General features: G+C 30.1%; 6 protein-coding genes across 10 annotated transcripts; 3 read left to right on the forward strand and 3 right to left on the reverse strand.

Moving 5' to 3' along the window:
* Nucleotides 1-281: 281 nt before the first annotated feature.
* Nucleotides 282-3,028, reverse strand: LOC127291176 (uncharacterized). The gene is made up of 6 exons (XM_051320108.1): nt 2,637-3,028; nt 1,717-2,182; nt 1,346-1,647; nt 1,048-1,277; nt 790-964; nt 282-699 (listed from the first exon to the last, which is right to left on the reverse strand). The coding sequence occupies exons 1-6, from the start codon at nt 2,660-2,662 to the stop codon at nt 459-461; spliced, it is 1,440 nt and encodes a 479-aa protein (XP_051176065.1). The 5' UTR covers nt 2,663-3,028; the 3' UTR covers nt 282-458.
* An 87-nt stretch (nt 3,029-3,115) lies between these two features.
* LOC127291191 (transcription initiation factor TFIID subunit 13) lies at nt 3,116-6,094 on the forward strand. Of its 2 annotated transcripts, XM_051320141.1 has the most exons (4): nt 3,117-3,372; nt 3,788-4,025; nt 4,246-4,347; nt 5,713-6,094. In XM_051320141.1, exons 1-4 carry the CDS (start codon nt 3,346-3,348, stop codon nt 5,715-5,717), a joined length of 372 nt encoding a protein of 123 aa, XP_051176098.1. In that variant the 5' UTR covers nt 3,117-3,345; the 3' UTR covers nt 5,718-6,094. The 2 variants fall into 2 exon arrangements, with proteins under 2 accessions (XP_051176097.1, XP_051176098.1); XM_051320140.1 differs by lacking the exon at nt 5,713-6,094 and having other exon boundaries at nt 3,116-3,372; nt 4,246-5,365.
* LOC127291178 (protoporphyrinogen oxidase) lies at nt 6,002-8,009 on the reverse strand. 2 transcript variants are annotated; one of them, XM_051320110.1, is made up of 3 exons: nt 7,969-8,009; nt 6,528-7,649; nt 6,002-6,449 (listed from the first exon to the last, which is right to left on the reverse strand). In XM_051320110.1, exons 2-3 carry the CDS (start codon nt 7,632-7,634, stop codon nt 6,129-6,131), a joined length of 1,428 nt encoding a protein of 475 aa, XP_051176067.1. In that variant the 5' UTR covers nt 7,635-7,649; nt 7,969-8,009; the 3' UTR covers nt 6,002-6,128. The 2 variants fall into 2 exon arrangements, with proteins under 2 accessions (XP_051176067.1, XP_051176066.1); XM_051320109.1 differs by having other exon boundaries at nt 7,839-8,006.
* Nucleotides 8,010-8,085: 76 nt separating this feature from the next.
* On the forward strand, nt 8,086-9,162 carry LOC127291190 (peptidyl-tRNA hydrolase 2, mitochondrial). The gene is made up of 3 exons (XM_051320139.1): nt 8,086-8,384; nt 8,664-8,858; nt 8,944-9,162. Exons 1-3 carry the CDS (start codon nt 8,238-8,240, stop codon nt 9,124-9,126), a joined length of 525 nt encoding a protein of 174 aa, XP_051176096.1. The 5' UTR covers nt 8,086-8,237; the 3' UTR covers nt 9,127-9,162.
* Nucleotides 9,163-9,342: 180 nt separating this feature from the next.
* Nucleotides 9,343-18,068, reverse strand: LOC127291173 (tetratricopeptide repeat protein 28). The gene is made up of 11 exons (XM_051320103.1): nt 17,924-18,068; nt 16,286-16,543; nt 15,734-16,136; nt 15,101-15,658; nt 14,730-15,025; nt 14,200-14,665; nt 11,262-14,008; nt 10,816-11,178; nt 10,504-10,741; nt 10,220-10,432; nt 9,343-10,145 (listed from the first exon to the last, which is right to left on the reverse strand). Exons 1-11 carry the CDS (start codon nt 17,945-17,947, stop codon nt 9,508-9,510), a joined length of 6,204 nt encoding a protein of 2,067 aa, XP_051176060.1. The 5' UTR covers nt 17,948-18,068; the 3' UTR covers nt 9,343-9,507.
* LOC127291185 (putative tricarboxylate transport protein, mitochondrial) lies at nt 17,979-22,403 on the forward strand. 3 transcript variants are annotated; one of them, XM_051320126.1, is made up of 4 exons: nt 17,979-18,103; nt 20,704-21,138; nt 21,219-21,439; nt 21,533-22,403. In XM_051320126.1, the coding sequence occupies exons 2-4, from the start codon at nt 20,727-20,729 to the stop codon at nt 21,713-21,715; spliced, it is 816 nt and encodes a 271-aa protein (XP_051176083.1). In that variant the 5' UTR covers nt 17,979-18,103; nt 20,704-20,726; the 3' UTR covers nt 21,716-22,403. The 3 variants fall into 3 exon arrangements, with proteins under 3 accessions (XP_051176083.1, XP_051176082.1, XP_051176085.1); XM_051320125.1 differs by lacking the exon at nt 17,979-18,103 and adding an exon at nt 19,947-20,176; XM_051320128.1 differs by lacking the exon at nt 17,979-18,103 and adding an exon at nt 20,060-20,190.
* Nucleotides 22,404-23,606: the final 1,203 nt, after the last annotated feature.

Consider the following 23,606-nt stretch of genomic DNA (forward strand, 5'->3'; position numbering starts at 1 on the left):
TACATAAACATTGACGCGAGATGTGAGGTAGTTTGATTCTTTTTTTTTTTTATAAAGACATGCTCAAAGATATGTTAATTACAACTATGTGGTCCCCTTACAAATAGTAATTTAAAATCACAATATGTACGATTTAAAAATAAATCGTTTTAACTGCCTGATAATTACGTTTTTGATTGTTATAATTGATCACAAGATTATTTTTATATTATTGTGATAATCACAATTTTTTTTTTCCACGAAAAATTGTTATTTTCTCAATGTTTTAAATATTCATTGAATAAAAGAACAGTATATCGGTTTTAATTAACTATATAAGATTTGAACATTAAAAAATTGTTCTTATAATCCAGTAATTAAGAATTGAAATTAATTAATTAGTGCATTAATTAACAAGTTTAAAAATTCCTTTTTATGAACGTTGAAAATTTGAGAAATCAAAATTTTTTTTTTTTCAATCACACATTATCGATTTTATGTCGCGCTTTCTTTCTTCCGCTGCTTTTATGCTTTGGAGTTTGATTAAAATTTGATTTGAGCTCATCATTTTTTTGCGATTGTCCAAGAATATGAGTACCATGTATTTCTAAAAGTTCCTTTGGATTTGTATTTGATTTTTGCAATGAAATTGGCAGCGTTGTTTGAGGAATTGGACTCAATGAACCTCGTCCACGTTGAGGCGTAGCAGTTGATATTGTTCTTGAATAAAAAAAAATATTTTTCTTTGAAAAATTCATTTTTATTTTGATTTTCTAAAGAATCATTTAAAGAAAATAGAAAATTATTTACCTCTGTTTAGAATTAGGCAGTCGGCTAGAATCAATTGGAGCAAGTCTCACGTTTTTTGGCCATATTGTGGGACAAACTGGTGGCTGCCATGCCGAATGAATTTGTGGTTCTCGCATCAGACTCGTTTTTCTCCCCGAAACTAATCTTCGTCCAGAATTAATTTGTCTATTCATTCCTGAATATGAAATTAGAAAAAATAATTATATTTTTATTGTATATTAATTCTAAATAAAAAGTGAATTTTATTTTTTTAATCACCTCGATTCCATGTTGTACTTGTTGATTGTCCTAAAATTTGAATTGGAGCTGTTTGTAGAGTACAAAAACTTTCTCTCGTTGAACGAACAAATGGTACTGGACTGACGACTATTTTTTCATTAAAAATCATACCCGTTTTATTTCTACTTAATTGCGGAGTTATGGGTCTTTCACTCTTGTGACTTGTTTCTACTGTTGGATATCTTGCCGATATAGCAGTTCGACGATTCCTGAAATATTTGAAAATATTTTTATTTTTCACCAAATTTTATTCTATTAATAAATATTATTTTTATACCAAGAAGATTTGTCCGTGTCATTTGTTTCAATATGGGTTTTTATTTTACATGAGGCTTTATCAGAATCAGATTTTTGAAAATTGTCATCACGATAAATTTGTTTTGTAGAACTAAAAGTACTACGAAAATTATTTGTTGGTGCTGGAGTTATTGTCAGTAGTTCCTCTAAATCGTGACTTAACATATTCTCTTCTTCAATGTCGTCTCGAAGAATTAGAGCGGAATTTACATATTCCATGAGTTCATCAACAACATCTTCTCGAGCACGTTTGTGTTTTTCTGATGTTGAACCTTCTGAGTCCTATTAAAAAAAAAAAAAAAGAAAATTATTAATGAATTATTAAAAGTAAAATTAAAAATTAAAAATTACCTCTAGTAAAAAATTATTATTCGAGGTAATTTCGTTTGTCTCTTGAGTTTCAAAATCCTGTTGCTTTTTCTTCAATGTAGAATCTTCATTGTTTTCAGTCTCTTCTGTTTCTTTTTTTTCAAGATTTTTACCAACAATTCTTAAGTGTGGCAATTGATTTTGCCACTGTAGGCATTCATCGAAAGATGAACCAAGTGGAAGTTGATCGTTTTCATTGTAAAGTGTTCTTTCCACAGCATTCCATTGTTGAGTGACACGTTTAGTGGCCACTTCTTCCATATCTTCGGGCCATGAAAGTGTCGTTGTACCACCACTTTGTTCAGCCCAACTTGCAGATTCATTATTACGAATTGTAAATGTTGGTGGACTTTTTTGAATTAAACTTTTTATTATACTATTTTCCCTTCTGTCAATTGTAGTTCTTTGCAATGCATTGTGTGGTAATTTCACTTTCTTCTTAAAAGTACTGAAAAAAACATTTTTGGAATATTAAAAAATTTATCCATTTATTACTGCAAATAAATAATGTATTCAATAATAATCAATATAGTTTATATAAAAAAAAACTAATAATTTAAATTAACGAAATTTGAAAATCAAATAACAATCAAAAAAACAAATAACAATATCAGTTTGTTTAAATTTCAATTGATTCTCTTATTGAATTGAATAGTAATAATTTGTAACAATTTACACTACGTGAACTACTTTCCTTTGTTTGATTAAAATTATGATTATAATTGAAGAAAATATTTATACAGACTATATATAAGTGCAAATTTACTTTTGTAGACAAATTTTGAAATATTTTATGAAATTGAAAAAAATTTTTGTTTCTCAAATATCCATATAAAATGTTTACACAAAAACAAGTACTTAATTATTTGGTATAGGTATATATAAAATAATAATCAACTTACGTGGTTCTTTTTGTCAATTTACGCATTTCATGCTTTCCTCTTTGAAATTCACACAGCTTAATTTAAAAGACTGCTATAAACTTGTAATTAAAAAATGAAAATCGCGTTCTTTTTAGCTGTTGGTTCCGCCAGGTGTTCATTGTGGCCAAGGTAGATAATCGATTTTTTTTTTTAATCGTACCCGACCTTCAGGAGAATAATAAGAAACATTGCATTAGGTTATGTGAGATGAAAATATTGAAAACTTTATTTTTGTCACTTCAATTTGTAGAAATGTCAGTCATCTGTTACACATTTTCTCTGTGAATTTGAAGGATATCTTCTCGATACAAAGAAGCAGGTGGCAATGAGTTGGAAATGTGTTTCGTCTAATTTAGCGGGACAGAAGTCTTTTTAGAGAAAGAGAGAAAGAGAGAGAAATTTTGAGCGTGCGCGCGATATCAAAACTCACAAGGCCATCTGTCGAATTCAAAGTTTGATCAGCTGATTTCGCTTGTTATCGTTCATATATGTATATATATATATACTTTTTTCGCTAAACGAGTTTTAGTAAATTCTGTTTTTGAAATTGTATTTTAAGCACGCGAAAACACGCAAACAGGATTTTATTACGTGGAGACTTTACAAGGATTGCATGTTTAATTTTTGTCGTTCAATCTTGATTTCACCGCAGAATCACTCTTTCTTTGACGTTTGTTGATTTGATATAATGGCCGCAGAAGAGGGATTCGAACAAGTGAGTATTAAACTTGACTTTTTCCTCTTCACAATCGATTCTTTCTTATCTAGACATTTTTATCGTATATACTTTTTTTTTTGCAATCCTTACAATCATCCTGCATATATAATTAATAACTCCTTCTTTGTGCCTCTTTTTGAGGTTAGGTTTTAACAACGTCATAACCTCTAATCTTTAATCGCGCATTTTTTTCTAAAATTATTGTTGATTTAAGAATATGATTGTTGATAAAATTTATTTTTAACAATAATCTTTTTGATGTTTGTTTAAATCGGAAGTTTGAAAAATTTATTTTAAGAAAAATATGTGGTATTTTTCAAGTGTAGAGGAAAAATTAAGTTTGTTTACATTTGAAAATAATTTTGTTTGTCATGTTTCTGTATAATTTATTAATTAATTTAATTGTTTGCAGTTTGAGGATGAGGAGACTGAAATTGCAATAGGAGGAACTTTACCTGGAGGACGTAAACGACTTTTCTCAAAGGAATTAAGATGTATGATGTATGGCTTTGGAGATGATCAAAATCCTTATACAGAAAGTGTAGATTTATTGGAAGATCTTGTAATAGAATTCATCACAGAAATGACACATCGTGCAATGGAAATTGGTCGTACTGGTCGAGTCCAGGTTGAGGATATCGTATTTTTAGGTGAGTCCTTTAAATATACTCCTATATTTATTACATTATTTATATTTAAATTTTTCGCTATTGAATCTTTATTTATTTGTATTTATTTATGATAATTGTATTTAATTATATCAGAATTAGAATTCTGATAATGTAAAAATTAAATTTGCATTTTGGTTACACTATTCTGAATTTTTTGGGGAAAAGTGACACTCATAATTATAAAAATCTTGCTTTTCAGTTAGAAAAGATGCGAGAAAATATGCCAGAGTAAAAGATTTACTCACAATGAATGAGGAACTTAAAAAAGCAAGAAAAGCTTTCGATGAGGTTAAATATGCAGGTACTGTCAATCAGTGAAAAAATGCTCTCATATATACTGCTTGCATTTTTAGATATTTTTGTTCTCTATAGAGTGATTATTACGTAACATCATTCCTATATCTGTCTTTTGTATGGATTTTTCTTTATCAAAAATTCACTATTACCTTGAATACTATTATTTCGATAACTTATCAAGAAATCATTTCTTATTTAATTGCGTATGACACGTGATATTGCAGCGCATGAAAGTTTTTTTTTTTTTTTACAAGTTTGATTCTAAAGCATTTTGAAACATTAAATGCATCTTTTTGTTGAAAATTTTGATTAGAAACTCGACTGATGTTTACGAACTTTTTTTAATGGAAAATTAGCTTATAGTGAGAATGATGATAATAGTTATTAATGAATAGATTATTTAATGTAGAGGATAAGGTGATGGGTTTATAAAATATTTTGTTTTTGTGGAAAAGGAGCAGATATGTCGATAATTAGTTAGATTTAATTATTATTTTTTTTTATGAAAGACTGCTTAAAGTATGTTTTAAACTAAATTCTATTTCTTAATTTATCTGTTTGAGATCTTGATTTGTTGTAAGTTTATTAGTATTGATTGCAACAAAAGCCGAAATAAGTTATTTCAGTGACTTTGAAGGTTAAATCAAGGCTTTGTGCAAATAAAAATAAAATGTTTAAATTTCCTTTAAGGAATAAAATATGAGAAAGAATAATGTTAAAGTACAAAAAATATACTTTTACTCATGTTATTTTTTCTTTAGGTTTTCGATATATAAAATTTTATTTTATTTTCGTGTACTTGAAACTACGTTGTTATTGTTTCCTGTTTCGTTTAGTTTGTAGATAAGACCATTTCTCTTTTTTTTTTGTTACATTTCGCATAAGTAGATTACTTTTAGTACAAACGAAAAGTTAAAGATTATTTTAATTATAGTTTTAAATATAATCAATTTATGGTTATTTCTTGTGCACATAAATTGCTGAAATAAAACTAATGCCTTTGGCATGTAGAAGACACATTATTTCTGACCTATACTTATAATAGCTAATCGATTGAATTTTGAATGTTTGACTTTAAACTTTTTAATTAAATTTTAAATTATAATCGATTACAATTATAGTGTTTGATTATTAATTTTTTTTTATTTCGTAATCAAAATTAATTCAACTTGTAAACACGATTTTAATTGATTACTCAATTTCTATTTATAATTAAAGAAAAACTTTGGATTCACAGTGCAGCATGTGTATGTGTGCACAATTAAAAATTTGCCAATAATATTGTTTTGAAATGCATTGCGTAGTTAGTGGAATTAGAAATTTTTTTTATATTATTTCGAATATTCAGTTAGTCTTTTTTCCTTAACAGAATAAGGTCTGCGACTTCACAAACTTCGACTGAAGATCCTGATAAAGCTAAGGAAAGTTTTTCACTCCAGATCTATTTATTAGCTACGTTCAAATAATTCTTTCGGGATGCACATTTTTTTTTTTGTCGATTTTGACAATTGCCATATGACTAACAGTACCTGTATATAGTAATTAAGAAAATAATTTCTAAACAATTTTTGCAATAAAAAATTTAGATTAATTTGTATTTATAATCGAAAAATATAATTTTTTAAAATAAATTATATTTAAAAAAAAGAAGAAATTAATTATTAACTTAAACTACAGATTTATTAAAAATTGTTACTAAATGCCTTTGTACAAATTTTTAAATGGAATAATCATATGAAATGCGAATACAATATTAATAATTTTAATTACAATGAAACTCGGTAACTAATTATCATTAGATACCGCTTTTTTTGCTGATAAAATAACATCATTAACTCCAACACCTTCATAGGAAGAGCCACACAATCCTAAGGGAAGTTTATGTACCGAAATATAATCTTTAATTCTTTCTACTCTATCGTTATGTCCCACAATATATTGTGGAATGCAATTTCTTAGGATCGATACGTTTTGCGAGAGTGGTGGTATTTCAATTTTTAATATCGTTTTTAATTGTTCTAAAGCAACTGATAATAAGTACTCTTCCGTTGGATTTGTACCAAAATATTCCTCGAACCATGCTCCACCGATCATCACTGTCATAACCTGTTAAAAAAAGAAAAAAATATTTTCCCCTTCTCCGTTATTGTGCTGTTAAAAAAAAAAATAAAATAAGAAACTTACCACATTTTCCTGAGGGGAAATGCAGGAATCAAAAGAAGTTCCCAAAATTGGCAATCCCTCTTTAGGTGGTACAAGAAATCCAAATGCTTCTTGAGGTACAATTCCTTGAGGATATTCGAGATTAACGATACCAACATTAACTGTTGGTATTGCTTCCAATTCGTTTGCTAATTCCGGATGTTGATTTTTAACTAATTTAGCGAGATCTTTCGCCGGTAAACTTGAAATAATTCGTTCATATTTTTTTGTCTCACCTCCCGATCTTAATTCCACGGAATCCGAATGAAATATTAATTCTTTACACTCTGTACCTAGACGAATGTGTGTATTTCTAGAATATAAATTATTCGCTAAAGCTTGAGACAATTGTTCCAAACCACCGTCCAATGTCCAAAAAGCCCAATTAGACTTTATTGAACGATCTACTAAATTCATTTCAAGTGGATCTTTTGGAATATTTTTATCAGTTTTCATATTACTTGGTCCTAGTTTATTAAATAATTTTTCTTTAATCATTCCTTTAAATATAGATCCATATTTTTGTTCTCCTTTAAATACATTTGGCATTAAAAATTTGACACTTATTTTCTTTGCATCACCTGCACATATTCCACATATTATTGGACTAATAATATTATCAGCTATATCTGTTCCCATTCGCCTTGATATAAAACTATATACACTTTCATCATCACTTGGAATGGAAGCTGTATGTATTTCACTCCAAATTGCTTTTATTAGAGGTCGTTTAAATGGTGGACATGTTTTAAACAATGGTTTCAATGATATTGGTAAAGCGTGTAATTGTTTATCCACATAGATAAATCTATTTAGTGCAGAAGGATGATTTACAGGTATAGATAAAACTTTTTCACCTAATTTCAAATCGTCAACTAATTTCAAAGTATTTTTACCAGCATCACCATGTGGTCGAATTGTTCTAGGTCCTTGTTCAAAAATTGCTCCAGTTGGTGATTTTTTCGTACATACCCATCCTCCCAATCTATTTGATGCTTCTAATAAAACTATAGATCCTAATTTTGGATTCTCAAGGGCGTAATAAGCTGCACTTAATCCTGAAATACCTCCACCTAATATTGCTGTCATTTTTTCTCCGATTATCTGTAAATATAAATTAAGTTATCAGATGGAAATTTTTATCCTAATGGTAATTATTATTAATAAAACTTATATGATAATAAAATTATTGTTATTTTAAATTATAATTTATTTATATTATAAAAGAGCAAAAAAATTCAATATTTTTCTTTATATAAAATAAATATTATTTTGAAATGTTTTATACATAACCTCAAAATTACATAAAACTCAAATGCTCTGTAAATTAATGTTTGATTCACGATTTACACTCTTCTGATTTTTTAAAATAATTAGTGATTATTAAAATAATTGGTTATAATGTTAAACATTTATTATTAACCAGTTAAATATATTATTGTATAATTTATATCAAAGCACAATACGTAGCAAGATTACGTATAGTTCGTAACTGAGAACGTACGGTACGTTTCGGTAAAACAGTGTAGTAATTGAATAAACACCTACCATATCCTGAATACATGTGGCACACTGTAAACAAATGATTTTTGTTAGTAAAAAATAACTTATAAAAAGAAAGTTAATTAATTTGAAAATTTCGTTACTAAAGAAAATGAATTTGTATTAGTTGATTGTTCAAATAGAAAAAAGATGGAATTATTGCGTTCAACATTTGAAAGTTTATTGGATCCAAAAATTGGAGTACCATACGCAATTATATTCGTTTATAGTGTTTATTCGTTATTTTTAAAGAAGAATTGTAATAAAAAGTCAATTGAAAACGATAATTCATTACCGGTAAGAATAGATTTTGTTCTTTTAAATACATAAAACAAAATTAATTATTTTCTTTCATTATATATTTAAGAATATTCAATACCTTACATAACCTCAAAGTAAAAATATTTTTATTTACAATCTTTACAATTAATTCTTATTCTTTTTTTTTCAATGTTTTCAATTAAAAAAGTATTTTTAACTTAAGATTATGTATTACTATTGAATATTTATTTTAGTTTTTCCATTTTAATATATATTTTTCATAAACTAAATTAAATGTTTTCTTCTCAATCACAGAAAATGTCTCCAGTTTCAACTACCAATGATGATTTTAAAATGGTTTTGGTAATTAGAAAAGATTTGAAAATGGGAAAAGGAAAAGCTGCTGCTCAATGTGCTCACGCAGCAGTGGCATCATACAAAATGGCTTTGAAATATCCTTCAATTTTAAATGCTTGGGAAGATTGTGGCCAGATGAAAATAACAGTTCAAGTATTAAAATCTTTTTATAATAATAAAAAAAAACAAACTATTTAGTAAGGATTTTAAAAATTAAAAAATTAATTAATCCATTTAGGTTGATGACGAGGTATCATTGTTAGAAGTTTACAAACATGCAAAATCTTTAGGACTCATTACAAATGTGATACAAGATGCAGGACGAACACAAATTGCAAGAGGAAGTAAAACTGTGTGTGCAGTTGGGCCAGGACCTTTTAAAAAAATAGACAAAGTAACTGGTCATTTAAAATTATACTAAACTTATTATTTTAAATACAAATTTTTCTACCACAAAGTCTTGAAAATTTTCTTTCACCATTATTTGCGTAAATTGATGAATTTTTATCAATTATAAGAAATTATCTGCTGTTGTAACTGGAAAATTTGAAAATTATCAATTCGTATTTAATAAAAAAAAATAATGAAAATCTACTTTAAAAAAAATAGACATTTTTAATGAAGAAACAAAAACAAATTAATGTGGCATGAAATGCCAACTGATTAATCGATTTATTTTCACTGCTCATAATATAAAACAATATCTTACATATATCTTAAGTAATATTGTTAACATAATAACAATATTCCAAAAAAAAAATTTTTTTTTTCCTCTTATAAATATGTCTTCATAAATAATAATTTATACTGGAGGTGGAGGCGCTTTTCTATGTATTTTATTAGAACTTGTTGCGCTACATTGGGATTCAGCAATTGATCTTCCATCGGCTTCATCACGCCGACATAATTCAGTCTCGTTGTGCAACCAATTAGTCTGTGGTTGTGCTGTTCTTCTCATTTGATTTTGCTCAGTCTCAGGAACTGAATCCACGTCTTCAAGAAGTTTTGAAAGAGATGGAGCTAGGCCCAATCCTAAATTTCGTTCATGATAAACTTCCGAAATTGTTGGCGTTAATTCACGTGTCAAACTTGTCAAGGAAGTTGCCACATTTCGTAAATTAAGAGGTATCGCTTCATTATTAGTTTGCGATGTTTCCTTTGGAGGTTTCAATTCCTCATTTGAGGAATTTCTTATTTTTCTCGAGGAACCATTTCCAATTTCTGTTCTTACACTCAATCGTTCCAATACAGTTACAGGTAAAGGAGGTAGAGGTTGTCTTCTCAATACTGTTGCGTGACCATTTTCCCAATCTGTCACTGAACTACTTGAACTTGAACCGGGTCTTGCATTTTGATCAGAATATATATTTCTAATACGTTTCTGATGATTCAGATTCATTGCCATTGGTGGACTTGGAGTGAATGCAACATCTGATTCACCTATTGAAAAAATATCAAAAAATTTAAAAATATGAAAACATTTATTTTTCAGATATTTGAGGAAAAAAAATTACCTCCTCCGTTTTGGATTGATTGTCTGGATACAGAAATGTTGGAAGGCTCTGTTGTTTTACCGTCAGGCTCGCCACGATGTCGAACATAACTAGCAAAAGCACCACCTAATCTTGGACGATCCGATAAACTTTTATCCGTGGGAGCAACGGAAACCAGGCTCTCCATAGAACTTCCAGAATCAAGGCTAAGACTCTTTGGCGCTTCTTGTGTATCTAGAATTTTTATTTATTTTTACAAGGTAAATTTTTCATTAAAATTAATTTTTAAATTATAAATTTCTTACCGAAAAGTGCTAAAAGAGCCTGAAGAGCGAATTGCACTGCTCTGCGTGAAGCTTGTTTACCAGTTCTGAGAATAACTTCAGACTGACCAACTTCCATTAAATCGAATCCCAAACTTGCAAATAATTCGTGTGAACCCGATGCTCTCCATACGTGAACTGGTAACGAAATTTCTTGACCCTCAGTTGCACTACTTGCTCTTCTCATCGCTGATATTACATCTTCCGCAACTTCTGGCGCCTAAAATTAATTAACATTAATAATTTGTTTGAGAAAATATTTAAATAATTCTATTTTAAAAAATTGATACAAACCTGTAAAAGTCGAACTAAAGCGTGCAATGAAGCAGGACCCAATCCAAGAAGTGCTTGTAAACTTGCACTACATCTAGTCAATCTTTCCTCCGGATCACTTTGAGGGAAAAATACCGAAGGTCGAATTCCATTTCCAGCTGGTTCAAATCTAAATCCAACTGACATGAGTAATTCCCTCCAACCAGTTGCTGAACCAACTTTATTTTCTATACTCCTCTGAGTAGTGTACATCGCATTTTTTTGACCACAGTGTATTCTTTGTAAAGATTTTTCCACTAGATGCAAAGTCACTCGCAAAGCGTCTCGACTCTGCTCTGGACCACTTCGTAACAATTCTGCTAAAGCCTGACCCATCAAAGCAACCTGGAAAAAAAAATTCATTTTCATCTTTTTTCAATCCATATTTTTATAATAATATTAAATAATTAATTAAATGATTTTCTTACTTTGTTTGATAGTCGTGCATCGCCTCCAAGGAGAAGCCATCCGGCCCAATTGATAGGATGAGCAAAATGTCTAGTGTGTTGAACAGTTTGCATAGCTTCAGCCAAAGCTCTCGATGCTCTTGCACCTTGTAACATTGCACTGTAGAAAGCTCGGAGTAAAATACTACCAGCTGTTGGTGGCACTGGCCACATTCCAATCAAAACACACTGAGCACCAGCGTGAAGCAAAGTTTTTGTCAATTTTTCAACTCCATCAGTAGTAACTGTTGTATTTTCACCACCACTCCAACAATGTCCACTAGAAAGAACAACCAAACGAGCTGTTAATTTTAATCTCGAAACATCAGGACAACCAATTAGATATTCTGGCCTCTCTGGTGGTTCCTCGCTTTGATCAGCACATAATGCTAAATTCGATGAATTCCATAAAATAGGAGTTGTCAAATGCACACATTCTGCATCAGGCAATGATCTCAAGACTGCTGATCTTGTTGCTTCGGAACCAATCAAAGGTCTCGTCTCTAGGAGTTCAGCAACAATTCCAGTTTCCGTCTCTGCTGAAGAGACACTTTCAGGCCAACCGAATTCTTCTCGTACTTTGTCAGGTAGTGTTGGATTTCCTGCCACTAAAGCGGCAACAGTTGCACCACCTTCTGGCATTGGAGTTCTTGATCGTTTTTTAAGAGCAGCAAGAGAAGGTACTACCAAAAGAGAAAATCTCTCACACAAATAATCCTCACTGGAAGGCGATTGAAGTGCCGGTAGAGGAGCTAGGAATAGTGACTTTTCCACAACCATGATCAATTCTTTTCTTGTTGGTGGTAAAAGATCTTCGAATGGTGCTAAAAGTAGATCATATAGATGTTGAATTGCTTGAGGTGCTTGCCAGGATGGACCCTTGGCTCTTCCCCATCGTGCGCTACCAGCTCGTGAACTTACCGAACCGACGCTAAATAAACTACTCAAACTGTAAGAACTTGCATTTAGATGATGACCTCTCGAGGGAATTGTTGCGCACTCTTCATTGATATCACTAGTTTCACCAAGAAGTGCTTCTCGAGCATGAAGAACTCTCTTTTCCAAATTAACTCCATTCTCCAGAATAGTTGAATGGAATCTAATTAGTCCTCGACCTGGAGCAAGACACCAAGCATGAAGTTCACTTTCCACTTCACTGTAGTATAAAATAATCCCCCTCTGCCTATCAACAATCTCAGAATAATGTGTCGCATCTTCCAAACTGTTGTTCTTGGTTCTTCTCGAACGCTCCGCCCAATTGAGAGCTTCCTCAGGTCTACTTAAATTCACCAGAACCTTTTGCAACATTCTATAAGTTTGAGAAAGTAGTTCAGCTCTACTAGGTTGTCCACAAATATATACCAAACTCGCTGAAGAATTATCTAGAGACTCCAGTAAACTGGCAGCTTTTTCAAGCTGTTCAACAGAAATTGTCGCCTCTCCAGCTTCCCAATGCACTAAACCCAAACGATGTCTAAGTCTCGCTGCCTCTTCCCTTCTACCTAAACCTTCAGACAATGATAATCCCGATTGAAGATAACTAAGTGCTCGACAAAGATCGCCACATAAATGATGAAGTCTTCCAAGACTCGAGAAAGCCGCTGCTCTTGCGATTTGATCACCAGCCGCTGCAGCCAAACTCAATGATTGTTCCTGAAGTCTTATTGCTTCCTCAAATTGAGCCAGTGCTTCATGAGTTGCTCCCAAATTAGCGCAAGCCCTCGCCTGCAATCCAGCTGCATCCAAACTTTCAGCAATTGACAATTCCAATTGATGATGACGCAAAGCAGAATTGAGATCATCCATCAGAAGATGTACAACTCCAAGTCCACTTGCAGCTTCTGCTTCTCCAGCCCGATCACCCAAACCCCTAGCCAAAGCTAATTGATGGGACAAACAACTCACAGCTTGTTCATGATTTCCAAGAGCTGTATGAACTCTACCCAAGTCACCATAAGCTGCACCTCGTAATTCGAGATTATCCACTTCGTGAGCAGTCACCAGTCGTTTTTCAAAACACACTAAAGCCTCTTGCAAATTACCCGAAGCTTCCCTAGCCCTACCAAGTCCTCTATAAGCTCTCTCTTGATCACGAATACTACGCAATTTAAGTGCTGCTGACAATTGTTGCTCATGGCACTTGATAGCTTCCTCAGGATCACCCAGTGCTTCGTAACAATCTCCCAAATTCCCAAGAGCTCGAGCTTTATCCAATAAAGCCGTTCCAGTCGTTAGGGGTTCCAACGTAGCCAATTGTTGCTCAAAATATCCAATAGCCTCCTCATAATGAGCCATGTTCAATCTCGCAATTCCCAAATTACCCAAAGCTTGTGCTTCAACTCCCGAATCAGCCAACTCTCTTGCTCTCTCCAATTGTTCCTGATAGCACTTAACAGCATGAGTATACTGTCCCAAAGCCATATGAACAGCACCCAAATTTCCATGTGCTCGACACTCACCCCTTAAATCCCCAGCCTCTTGTCTCAATGTCAATTCTTGAGTGTGAAATCCTAATGCTTTGTCCAAATTTCTCGTTGTTCGATGAGCAATTCCCAATGCTCCATAAGCCGCAGCCTCTAAACTTCTATCAGCCGATTGCCGTGCCAAATTCAATTGCCTCTGATGCATCTTTATTGCCTCCTCAGACTCACCGAGTTTCAAAAGACAATCTCCAATATTTCCCAAAGCTCGAAATTTACCAGCAAAGTGCTTTGTCATGTGAGCAATTGCTGTAAAATTCAAAATAAGAATAAGTTGAGTTTTTAGTTAAATATACTCTACTCTAAATATATCTCTACTGAAAAAAATTGATTCAAGTAATTTTTACTATTATCAAATAAATATTTATAAAATAATTATTATTCGACAATAGTCGATTATTTGAAATCAAATTTTTTTCAGTGTGAATCAAAAATCTTACCAAGATAATATTTTTGGCATTCCAATGCTGTATCTAAATTTCCAAGTGCCAAATGAGCCAATCCAAGATTACAGTATGCTCTTCCCATGCCCGATTTGTCCTGCAAATCCTTTGCCAGAGCCAAATCTTGATCATAATATCTAACAGCTTCACGATGATTTCCCAAACAATAGTGTGCATAACCAAGAAAATGACAAGCTTTTGCTTCACCTTCAACATCATGTAATTCCTGAGACAACATTAAATAATTTTCATAATATGGAACAGCTTCCTCGAATCTTCCTCGTGATGAGAGACAATTGGCGAGATTTAAAAGTGCACATGCTTCACCGGCAGCGTCTTTTAATTCTCTTGCTATTGCCAAATGTACCCTATAGTGTCTTAATGCAGCCTCATGTCCTTGAACTGCTTGATAGGCCACTGCTAAATTTCCATGAGTACTCGCTTCTGAACTTCGATCGTTGACCTTTAAAAAATAAAAAAGCGTTAATAATATTTTCCCCTCACTAGAGAATATAAAATAGTCTTACCTCTTTGCTTATTGTTAATTCTTGCTTGTGATATTTAATAGCTTGCTCATAATATCCTAGAGCATTGTATGCATTACCAATGTTTCCGTAAGCTCTACCCATTCCTGCTTTATCACCCAAACTTCTGGCAATTCCAAGATGTGCCTGATGTAATTTAAGAGCCGCATCATGCTCTCCCAGAAGTTGATAAACAATTCCAAGATTACTACAAGCTCTTCCCTCTGCTACTTTGTCTTTTGTCGTCAGTGCCACATCCAATTGTCGTTGATGCCAAAGTTTTGCTTGGGCTAAATCACCTGAAAAATATTTTTTTTACAATTATTTAAATTATTTAAAAAATTTTTAAATTTTTTCTTATTTTAGTGACTAACCGGCACATCTGGCAGCGTGTCCCAAACCAGCGTAGGCTCTAGTTTCAATTGCCCTGTCGCCGAGTTCCTGAGCGATTCTAAGTACATTTTCATGATAAGCCATCGCCTGACCAAAATTTCTCCGATAATGATGTGATGATCCCAGATTACTAAAAGCCCTGGCTTCTTCAACTCGATCACCGAGTCTTCTGGCTATTCTCAAATGTTGTGTATGACAATCGACTGCACTTTCAAATTCGCCCATTGCTAGATAAACAGCTCCAACATTACCAATTTCTCTTGCCTCTTGAAGACGATCACCCATTTGTTTAACAAGTTGAACACACTGCTTATGAGAAGCAAGTGCATTTGGTAAATCTCCAATTGCCGTGTAAACATGTCCAAGACTCGTTAATGCCGAAGCTGCTGCTTGCGTATCTTTACATTTCATTGCCAGTACCAATTGATAACGATGAGCTGTCAATGCTTCTTTATAACTTCCTTTACTGAAGTAGGCCGATCCCAAATTTCCATGCGCTCGACATTCACCTTGCGTATCGCCTAATGATCTTGCAACTCCTGATTGAAAAAAATTTTTTTTTAATAAATTTTAGAAAATATTAGCAATATTTTGTAAATATTTTTGATTTTTACCAAGATCCTGTTGCATATAACTGATAGCTTTGTCCAATGAATTTAGAGCCCAGTAAGCACTGGAAAGTGCAGAGAAGACTGAACCTCGTAATTTTAAACTACAAGATCCAATTGATAAGGCGGCTTCAAGAACTCCAGCTGCTGCTCTATATTGACCAGCACCCAAAAGTTCTTGTCCAACCACAGAGATGACAACAAATGGAGATTCATCTAATTTCATTGCTCGAAGCTGTTGAAACGTCGGTTCCAATGTAACACGAAGAGGTGATTTTAAAGAAGCTTCCACGAGTCCCGAGAGCAATTGACAATTTGATGGATCACGTGCCAATCCAACACTGAATGCAACCAGAGCTTCTCCATGTCTTCCCAAGCATTGAAGAGCCACACCTTGACGATAGTAAGCCTGTAAATATTATTTCATTATAATAATTACTAATTAATAATAATAAACGCTCTCAATTAATAAAATTAATTATAATTTTAAATATTTTAGAATTCAAGGGGAAGAACTTGAAATTTGAAGTGCATTCAAGAAATAAGAGAGAATTTTACCTTTGGCCATTCGGGACTCAATTCCGTGGCTCTAACAGCATCTTGTAACGCCAAGGCAAACATTCCCATTTTGAGACGAGCCGCCGATCTATTTGAATAAAGAACATGGCTAATGGGATCCAAGGCAAGAGCTTCCGTGTAAAGAGATGCAGCTAGAGCGTAATCTCCGTTTTGACATGCTGCATTGCTACGACGAACCGTCTCCAGGAATAACACTCGAGATCCAGCGGCCAAGGCCGACGTACCTTCGGGCTCGACCTTTCATGTAATTATAAAATTTTATTAATTTTTTTTTTCCTTTTTCTTTACGAATAGATACAGCTGTCAAAAACATCCGCAAAAAAAATTGTGAATAGAATTTACATTTATCTCTATTATTAATATGGATAAAAGAAATAATTTTTGAATTTTAATCTACTGCCTTTCTCTAATCGTATTATATTCATACGTTGGAAAAAAATAATTTTTTAAAGCTAATTTTGAATAATTAGGATTTAAATTATTAAAAAAGAATTTCGGATATAAATTTAATATTCTTAAAAAAAGGCACATTTTTTATGAGATGATTTTTATATAAAGAGAAAGTAAACATGAACTGATATTTAAACGTAAAAAATGGATAAGTAAATTAATTTTAATTAATTAATTTGAAATGATTACAACAATTAATTTATATTTTATTATTAAAAATTAAATAGAAATAATTGCAGAATTTCAATTAAAAAATAGAATTTAATCGATCTGAGTCTGAAAAATAAAGTATTTACCACGTTAAAATGTATGATTTGACTCGAGATAATTTATTTATGTAACTTTGTGAAAATTGCAGTAAATAATGGATACTATTTTTATAAAACTCACGAGTTTACGACTCTCGATTTTTATAGTGTAAAATATAATTATTAGACTTTTTTTTAAATTATAGTAATGTTTCACTTTTACAAATTTTAATCGAGGAGCAAAAATTATGAGAAAATCATTTCAAATTATTTCTTATTTTTTAATTTAAATTAAATTTATTTTCAATTAAAAAAAATTAATTTAAAAGCTATTTATTTTTTAATAAATCATTAAAATTATACATTTTTTAATAATTGATTAATTGTGATTAAACATTTCATATTTTTATTGATTAGTAATTTAATTACTAAACATTAGACGGTAAAAAAAAATTTTAGAAAGTTTTCGTTTATATTTGAAGTTATCGAAATATAAAAAAATTTGCTTATTTTTATTTTTGTCAAAAATAAAATAAAATTCTCAAAAAGTGATGAATTGTTCAAGAAACTGAGAGATTCAATGTAATTATTATTGGAGCGTATCTTCACTGAGGTCAAGAATGTAAAAAAATAAAAATCACATAACTGTCTTCATCAATTAATGGAGATTTGCTCGCAACCGCGATACAGAAATAAAATCTACATTAAAAAATTAATTTACCTATTTACAATTTTACTTTAAAAAAATCAAAATTTTTGTCAAAATTGATATATATTTTAATTTTATTTTCAGATATACTCAAGTACGGATATCCGTAACGGTTTTTTTTTCAAAAAAAAAAGAAAAGAAGGAAGGAAGGAAAAATTGAATGTAGACCGTTGGAACTACTAATATGGTGGAAGGACCGGTGACAATTACCTCAGATATATCCCTATGAGACATTGTTTAAAACGAGAAAGTAGCATGCTTTTCACTGGGCATCATCCGTTCCATTAGATAAAGATCCGGACTTGGATCAGCAGAATTCTTCTTCTTCTTCCTCTGATCTTCTAGCGCACAACACACTTGACCGTTTTTCTTCGGACACTTGTTTCTTGGGTTCGTTTTTAATTTTTTTGTTTCTTTTTTCACAAAAATAAGTCACACAACACCTGTGATTCTTGACTAGCATTTAAAAAAAAAAAAAAAATGTTTCGCGGAAGTGCGAAATCACACCTATTGAAGATGGATGAGGATGTTGGTCGAAAACAGCGAGTTTGTTTTCAAAAGGTCGGATAAATTGGATTGATTAATAAAAAAGGAGGGAGGCAGGCGGTCTTAGGCACCCACTGCATTCCTGAGGCACGGCCATCTTGGAATGTGACCCCAGGTTCCCCCTTGGGCCCAGAGTGGGGGGGACAACATCGCACACACAAACGTATACACACACACACATATACACAGATATTAAGGCCCCCAGCTTGTGACCCTCAGGGCCCTCCAAGACCCTCAACTATTTTTTCATAAGGCCCATCTCTGAATTTCCGGTATTACCTTAACCCATTAGCGAAGAAATTCGAAATTTGCCTCGAGAGAGTATTAAAGAAAGAAAGGTGAAACGCATTTTCAATTTTTATGAGAGAATTCCGTGTACGGTGAATGAGAGAAATTTGCAGTTTGGCAATTTTTTTTACTTTCACCTCGATCATATGTTAATTAACAAATTGAAATATTGCCCGCTCACAGGCTCGGAGAAATTCAGATGTCATTGCATTTGGTTTATTTTGATTTCATTTAATTTTTACTTTTTTTACTCCACTTTAATGAATTTTATTATTTTCATTGATAAAATCGTTCGTTATTTGAATTTTGCACCAATGTTAAAAAGTAATTTTTTACCCCTTAATGAGGAAAAAGTTGTCCTTTAATTTTTTATTAAGGCTTAGAAAAAAAATATTTAGAAAATTAAAATTTTAGTATATGAGTCGTAATAATTATTATTGATGTTAAAATTCGTTTGTTATTAATTTGTTTAAACAATTTGATATACATTAAAGAAAAAAAATGGGGATTAAAAAGAAACTAGTAAGAGGTAGATTATTCAGTTCTTTTTAAAATCAAAATTTTTTTTATTTATAACGAATTGTTTTAACAAGTTTTTTTGCAAACAAAAAAATGTTAACATTGAACATTATTATAGTTATCAAAATCAATTAAAATATCAATAATATTAATTATTATTTTTTATTTTACTTAATAATTAATCTTATTAATGAAAAAATCATATGAGAAACATTTATGCTATTTTTTCGTAAATAATCAGTGAATTTAAATCATAAAAATTCATTTGTTGATAAGAAAATGTGTTAATTTATCATTGACTTAGATGGTAACTAACATCTATATACAGTTAGTAAGCAATTAATTTATTATTTAATTTCAATGATAAATTACCAAATTAAATTAATATTTTTAATTTATCACAAAAGTTATCTGTTTATTTTCTTATCAATAAAGAAAATAATATAGAATTTTATATATCAGTTTTGTAATATATTGCATAACAGATCGATAACTTCTATATCGTTACTATTTAACTGAATTTTAAATAAATTTTGCTTGATTTTATTTATTTTTTCAATAAATTAAAACTATTACTTAAATAGTTTTAAATTATTTGTTACAAAAATAAAATCCATGGAAGGTATTCTTCCTTTATATAGGAAAAATGCTATTTTTTTACATTTATAGCTATTATATTGATAGAAAAAAAAAAATATTTAGAAGTTTTATTTAATTATTCATTTTCTCTATAATTTTTTTTTCTAATTTTGATATATTTCAAATGGAAAATAAATTTTATTTTAATTTTCCAAATTTTTTGAAATATAAATTTGGAATTCTATTCTTTTTCGTGTAAGATAAACGGTGTATTTTTTTCCTTTAAAAATATATGTTTCGAGGAATATTACTTTGTGTCAGTTTGAAGCGGGCGGCTCAACGAATGGGTCGCGTCACATGGAAATAAGTTCTGTAATTGTAAAATGGATCCAGTCCAACTAGTACACGAATGTATATTGTCCCATAGAACTAAAGTTCCTGGCAATCCATTCATATTGCGACCATGGCTTTATGATAACTCAGCAGCTAATGCAAATACAGATAATGTACGAATCAAAGGAATCATTGCCGGTAAATATTCTAATGTCAGTAAAATATTTTACTGTTACGTCACTTCTTATATAGATTATCGTTAAAGTGCGCATGGCTGATCTCAAAATAAAAATAATACTGTACAAATTTTGGTCAAATATTTGGAAATGCTCATGGCAAATTTTTGTTTACATTTTTTTTAAGACTTTTAATTATCTAGGTTTTTTTTTTGGTTAATCTCTAATTTTATTATAAGTCATAAATTTTGTTTAATATATAATTTTGCTGGTTTTTTTTAGTTCTTATTAAAATTTCTTCCCTTTAATTTTATTTTCATTATTTTACATAAATAATTTGTAAATTCCTTTTTTCGTAGATTTTTTTATTAATTATTCAAATTGTTTTTTTGTATAATTTCTAATTAGATATTTTCTCTTTTATTTAGAATTTCTTCTTTTTTAATTTGATATATTTTGGTTCATTTATTTTCCTTTTTTTTTGGTTAAAAAACAAAGAATTCAGTGGGAATAGTATTAATAATATTAAAATATATTTTATAAATTTAGGTGGACTCACAGGTGGAATCGAGATGTGTATTACATATCCATTTAATTATGTTAAAATGCAATTGCAATTGGATGGAAAGGCAGGAGCGGGAAAACAATACTCAGGAATATGGGATGTAGTGACAAAAACTGTAAATAATCGTGGATTTTTTGGACTTTATCGAGGACTCACTGTTGTTATTTCTGGTGCTATTGCAAAAGTATCGGTTCGTTTTGGTGCCTTTGAGTCAATTAAAAAACAATTTCTTAATAGCGAAGGGAAACTCTCACCGGAAAAAAGATTTTTCGCTGGTCTCAGTGCTGGTTTATGTGAAGCTATTCTTGTAGTAACACCTGCAGATACAATTAATGTGAAAATTGTCAACGATCAACGATCACCAAAGCCAAGATTTCGTGGAATTATTCACGGTATCAGCACTATAATTAAAGAAACTGGTAAATTAATATTAACAACTTTTAGTAAAATTGTATTAATTTAAATTGTATTTTATATTTAAAAATGAGATTTACCCCAGGTCTTAGAGGTGTTTATCAAGGACTTGTGCCAACAATGATAAAACAAGGAAGCAATCAAGCGATTCGTTTTTTTGTTGTGGAAACATTAAAAGATTGGTACAGTGGAGATGATAAAAGTAAAGTAGCCCCTAAGCCCATAGTTGGTCTTTTTGGTGCATTTGCGGGAGGTGTTTCGGTTTTAGGAAACACTCCAATAGACGTTATAAAAACGAGAATGCAGGTAATTAGCGATATTTAATTACAGGTAAATTTAAATTAAAAAAAAAGAAAATAGATTGAGATCTAGGTTATATACTATATTTTCCAATTTAAGGGATTGGAAGCTGCAAAATATAAAAATGCTTGGGATTGTGCAGTTCAAATGTGGAAAATTGAAGGACCAAAAGCATTTTACAAAGGAACTATACCAAGACTCAGCAGAGTTTGTTTAGAAGTTTCCATAACTTTTATGATTTACGATACACTTTTTGACATTTTTAACGTGATGTGGTCTTGAAATTAATTCACATCACATTTTCTATTAAAAAAAAAAAATGTAGCAAAAGATTAGATAATGAAAATTATAGTTTGCAAAAATCAGAATAAGTAGAGCAAACTATTTTTGAAGATAAAGAAAATGTTTTTTTTTTACGTTATTCTATTTGAAAAAAGGATATATACAATCGCGGAGAAGTTTGTCTAATAGAATTTAATAACAATAAATACCTTGTATATATGTATTTTTGTAGAGATATGAGATACTAAGGTACAATTTTTATAGGAAGAAAAATAATATTTAATAATAATAGAACTTGTCGAAAATTGTGATGATATTTTGCGAAACTAAATATTATCTGTCTCTAGTCGAAATTTCATTCGATTTCGAATGATTAGTATTATTGAAGCTAAAGAAAATTTATTTATCATGCAATTTAATGCGTGTCAAGAGGAATAAAATGTTTCGTAGAATTTTTATTTCTGTGATCATTCCAAAAAAAAAAAAGAAATTTTCTTTCTTACACTTTTTACTCCAGTATTGTACTGCGAAAGCCACAGTTACATGTGCTTTTATTAATGATTATTAATATTACTCCGTTACTCTGTAATATTTCATTCGTATAGAAGATTTAAAGTAATTTCAGTAATTTTATCCCTTTTGTGAAATTTTCATTAGAGTATATAATATTAAATTGTGTTATACGTTATATTGAGTTATATTTTTGTACCCTATGTCATTATCAGTATTTTTTTAAATATTAAATCATAATTTTTTACAATTACAAATATTTCTATATAATTAATATTTTCTATTCTTCATAAAGATTATTTTAAATTTATAAATTATTTAGTTTTTTTAGTGGATTTTTCATTAATACAATATTTATTTTTACATAGCTTTAAATAGAATTTGAAAATAAATTTCAACTATTTCTAAAAATAAATACTAATCATGAAGATTGATATTAAAATGTTGAAAATTGAGATATTTTCTTTAAATTTTTTAAAATTCTAAATTTCAAAAAATTCAATTTACAATTTTTTTTATTTACCTATTTAGAAAGCATATATTTTAAAAATATCATTTGCTTTCTTTAAAATATTTTTAGAAAAGAGAAAGGAGAATAAAAGATAATTCAATTGATCACACAAATTTATATATTTTTCTGAAATTACAGTAATAAATTATAATCAAACTAGTAACAACGGTGATAACAATAATTGAAGATTACAAATTATTATACGAATAATGTATAAAAATTTTTTAGTGGAACTCAATTTTATAAATATATTCTGTTCTTATAGTGTTTAACAAAACTTGATATAACGGAATTCAATATTAGAGTATAAAATATTTCTATAGTAAAAACTTTAATTGGAATGATCGTTGGAATGAACGTTGTAAGAAACAATTCATTGTACTGAGAATAAATAATCATGCGTGTAATAATTATTTTCACAGAAATTAGATAAAAATTTAAAGTTGAAATTTTCTATATTGTTGCCTTTGATTTTTTTCAATATTAATTTTAATATGAAATAGTTTAGTTGCGATATTAATACATCTTGGTTAGTTGAAATTGATAATAAATATTGTTAAATAATGACAATATTAATTATTAATAAAATCAGTAATAACTTTCTGAATATTACAGAAATTAATGAATAAATATTTAAATTATATGAAAACCAAAGGCATTCACAGATTTTTGGTCAATTAATATAGAGAGACATGTAAAAATACTTGTAACAATATGTGTTAATCCTAACGCAACAGACAAGATAAATATTGTTTTTTAAGCGTAAAAAAAATTCTACTTATCTTTTGTTTTATGATGACGATACAATAGTATCATGATCATAATATATATATAAATATCTATATACACGCCATTATTTGTCCTTGAAAT

Source organism: Leptopilina boulardi, unplaced genomic scaffold (assembly GCF_019393585.1).
Source record: "Leptopilina boulardi isolate dan_hultmark-lab unplaced genomic scaffold, ZJU_Lbou_2.1 LbouV2_126, whole genome shotgun sequence".
NCBI lineage: Eukaryota > Metazoa > Arthropoda > Insecta > Hymenoptera > Figitidae > Leptopilina > Leptopilina boulardi.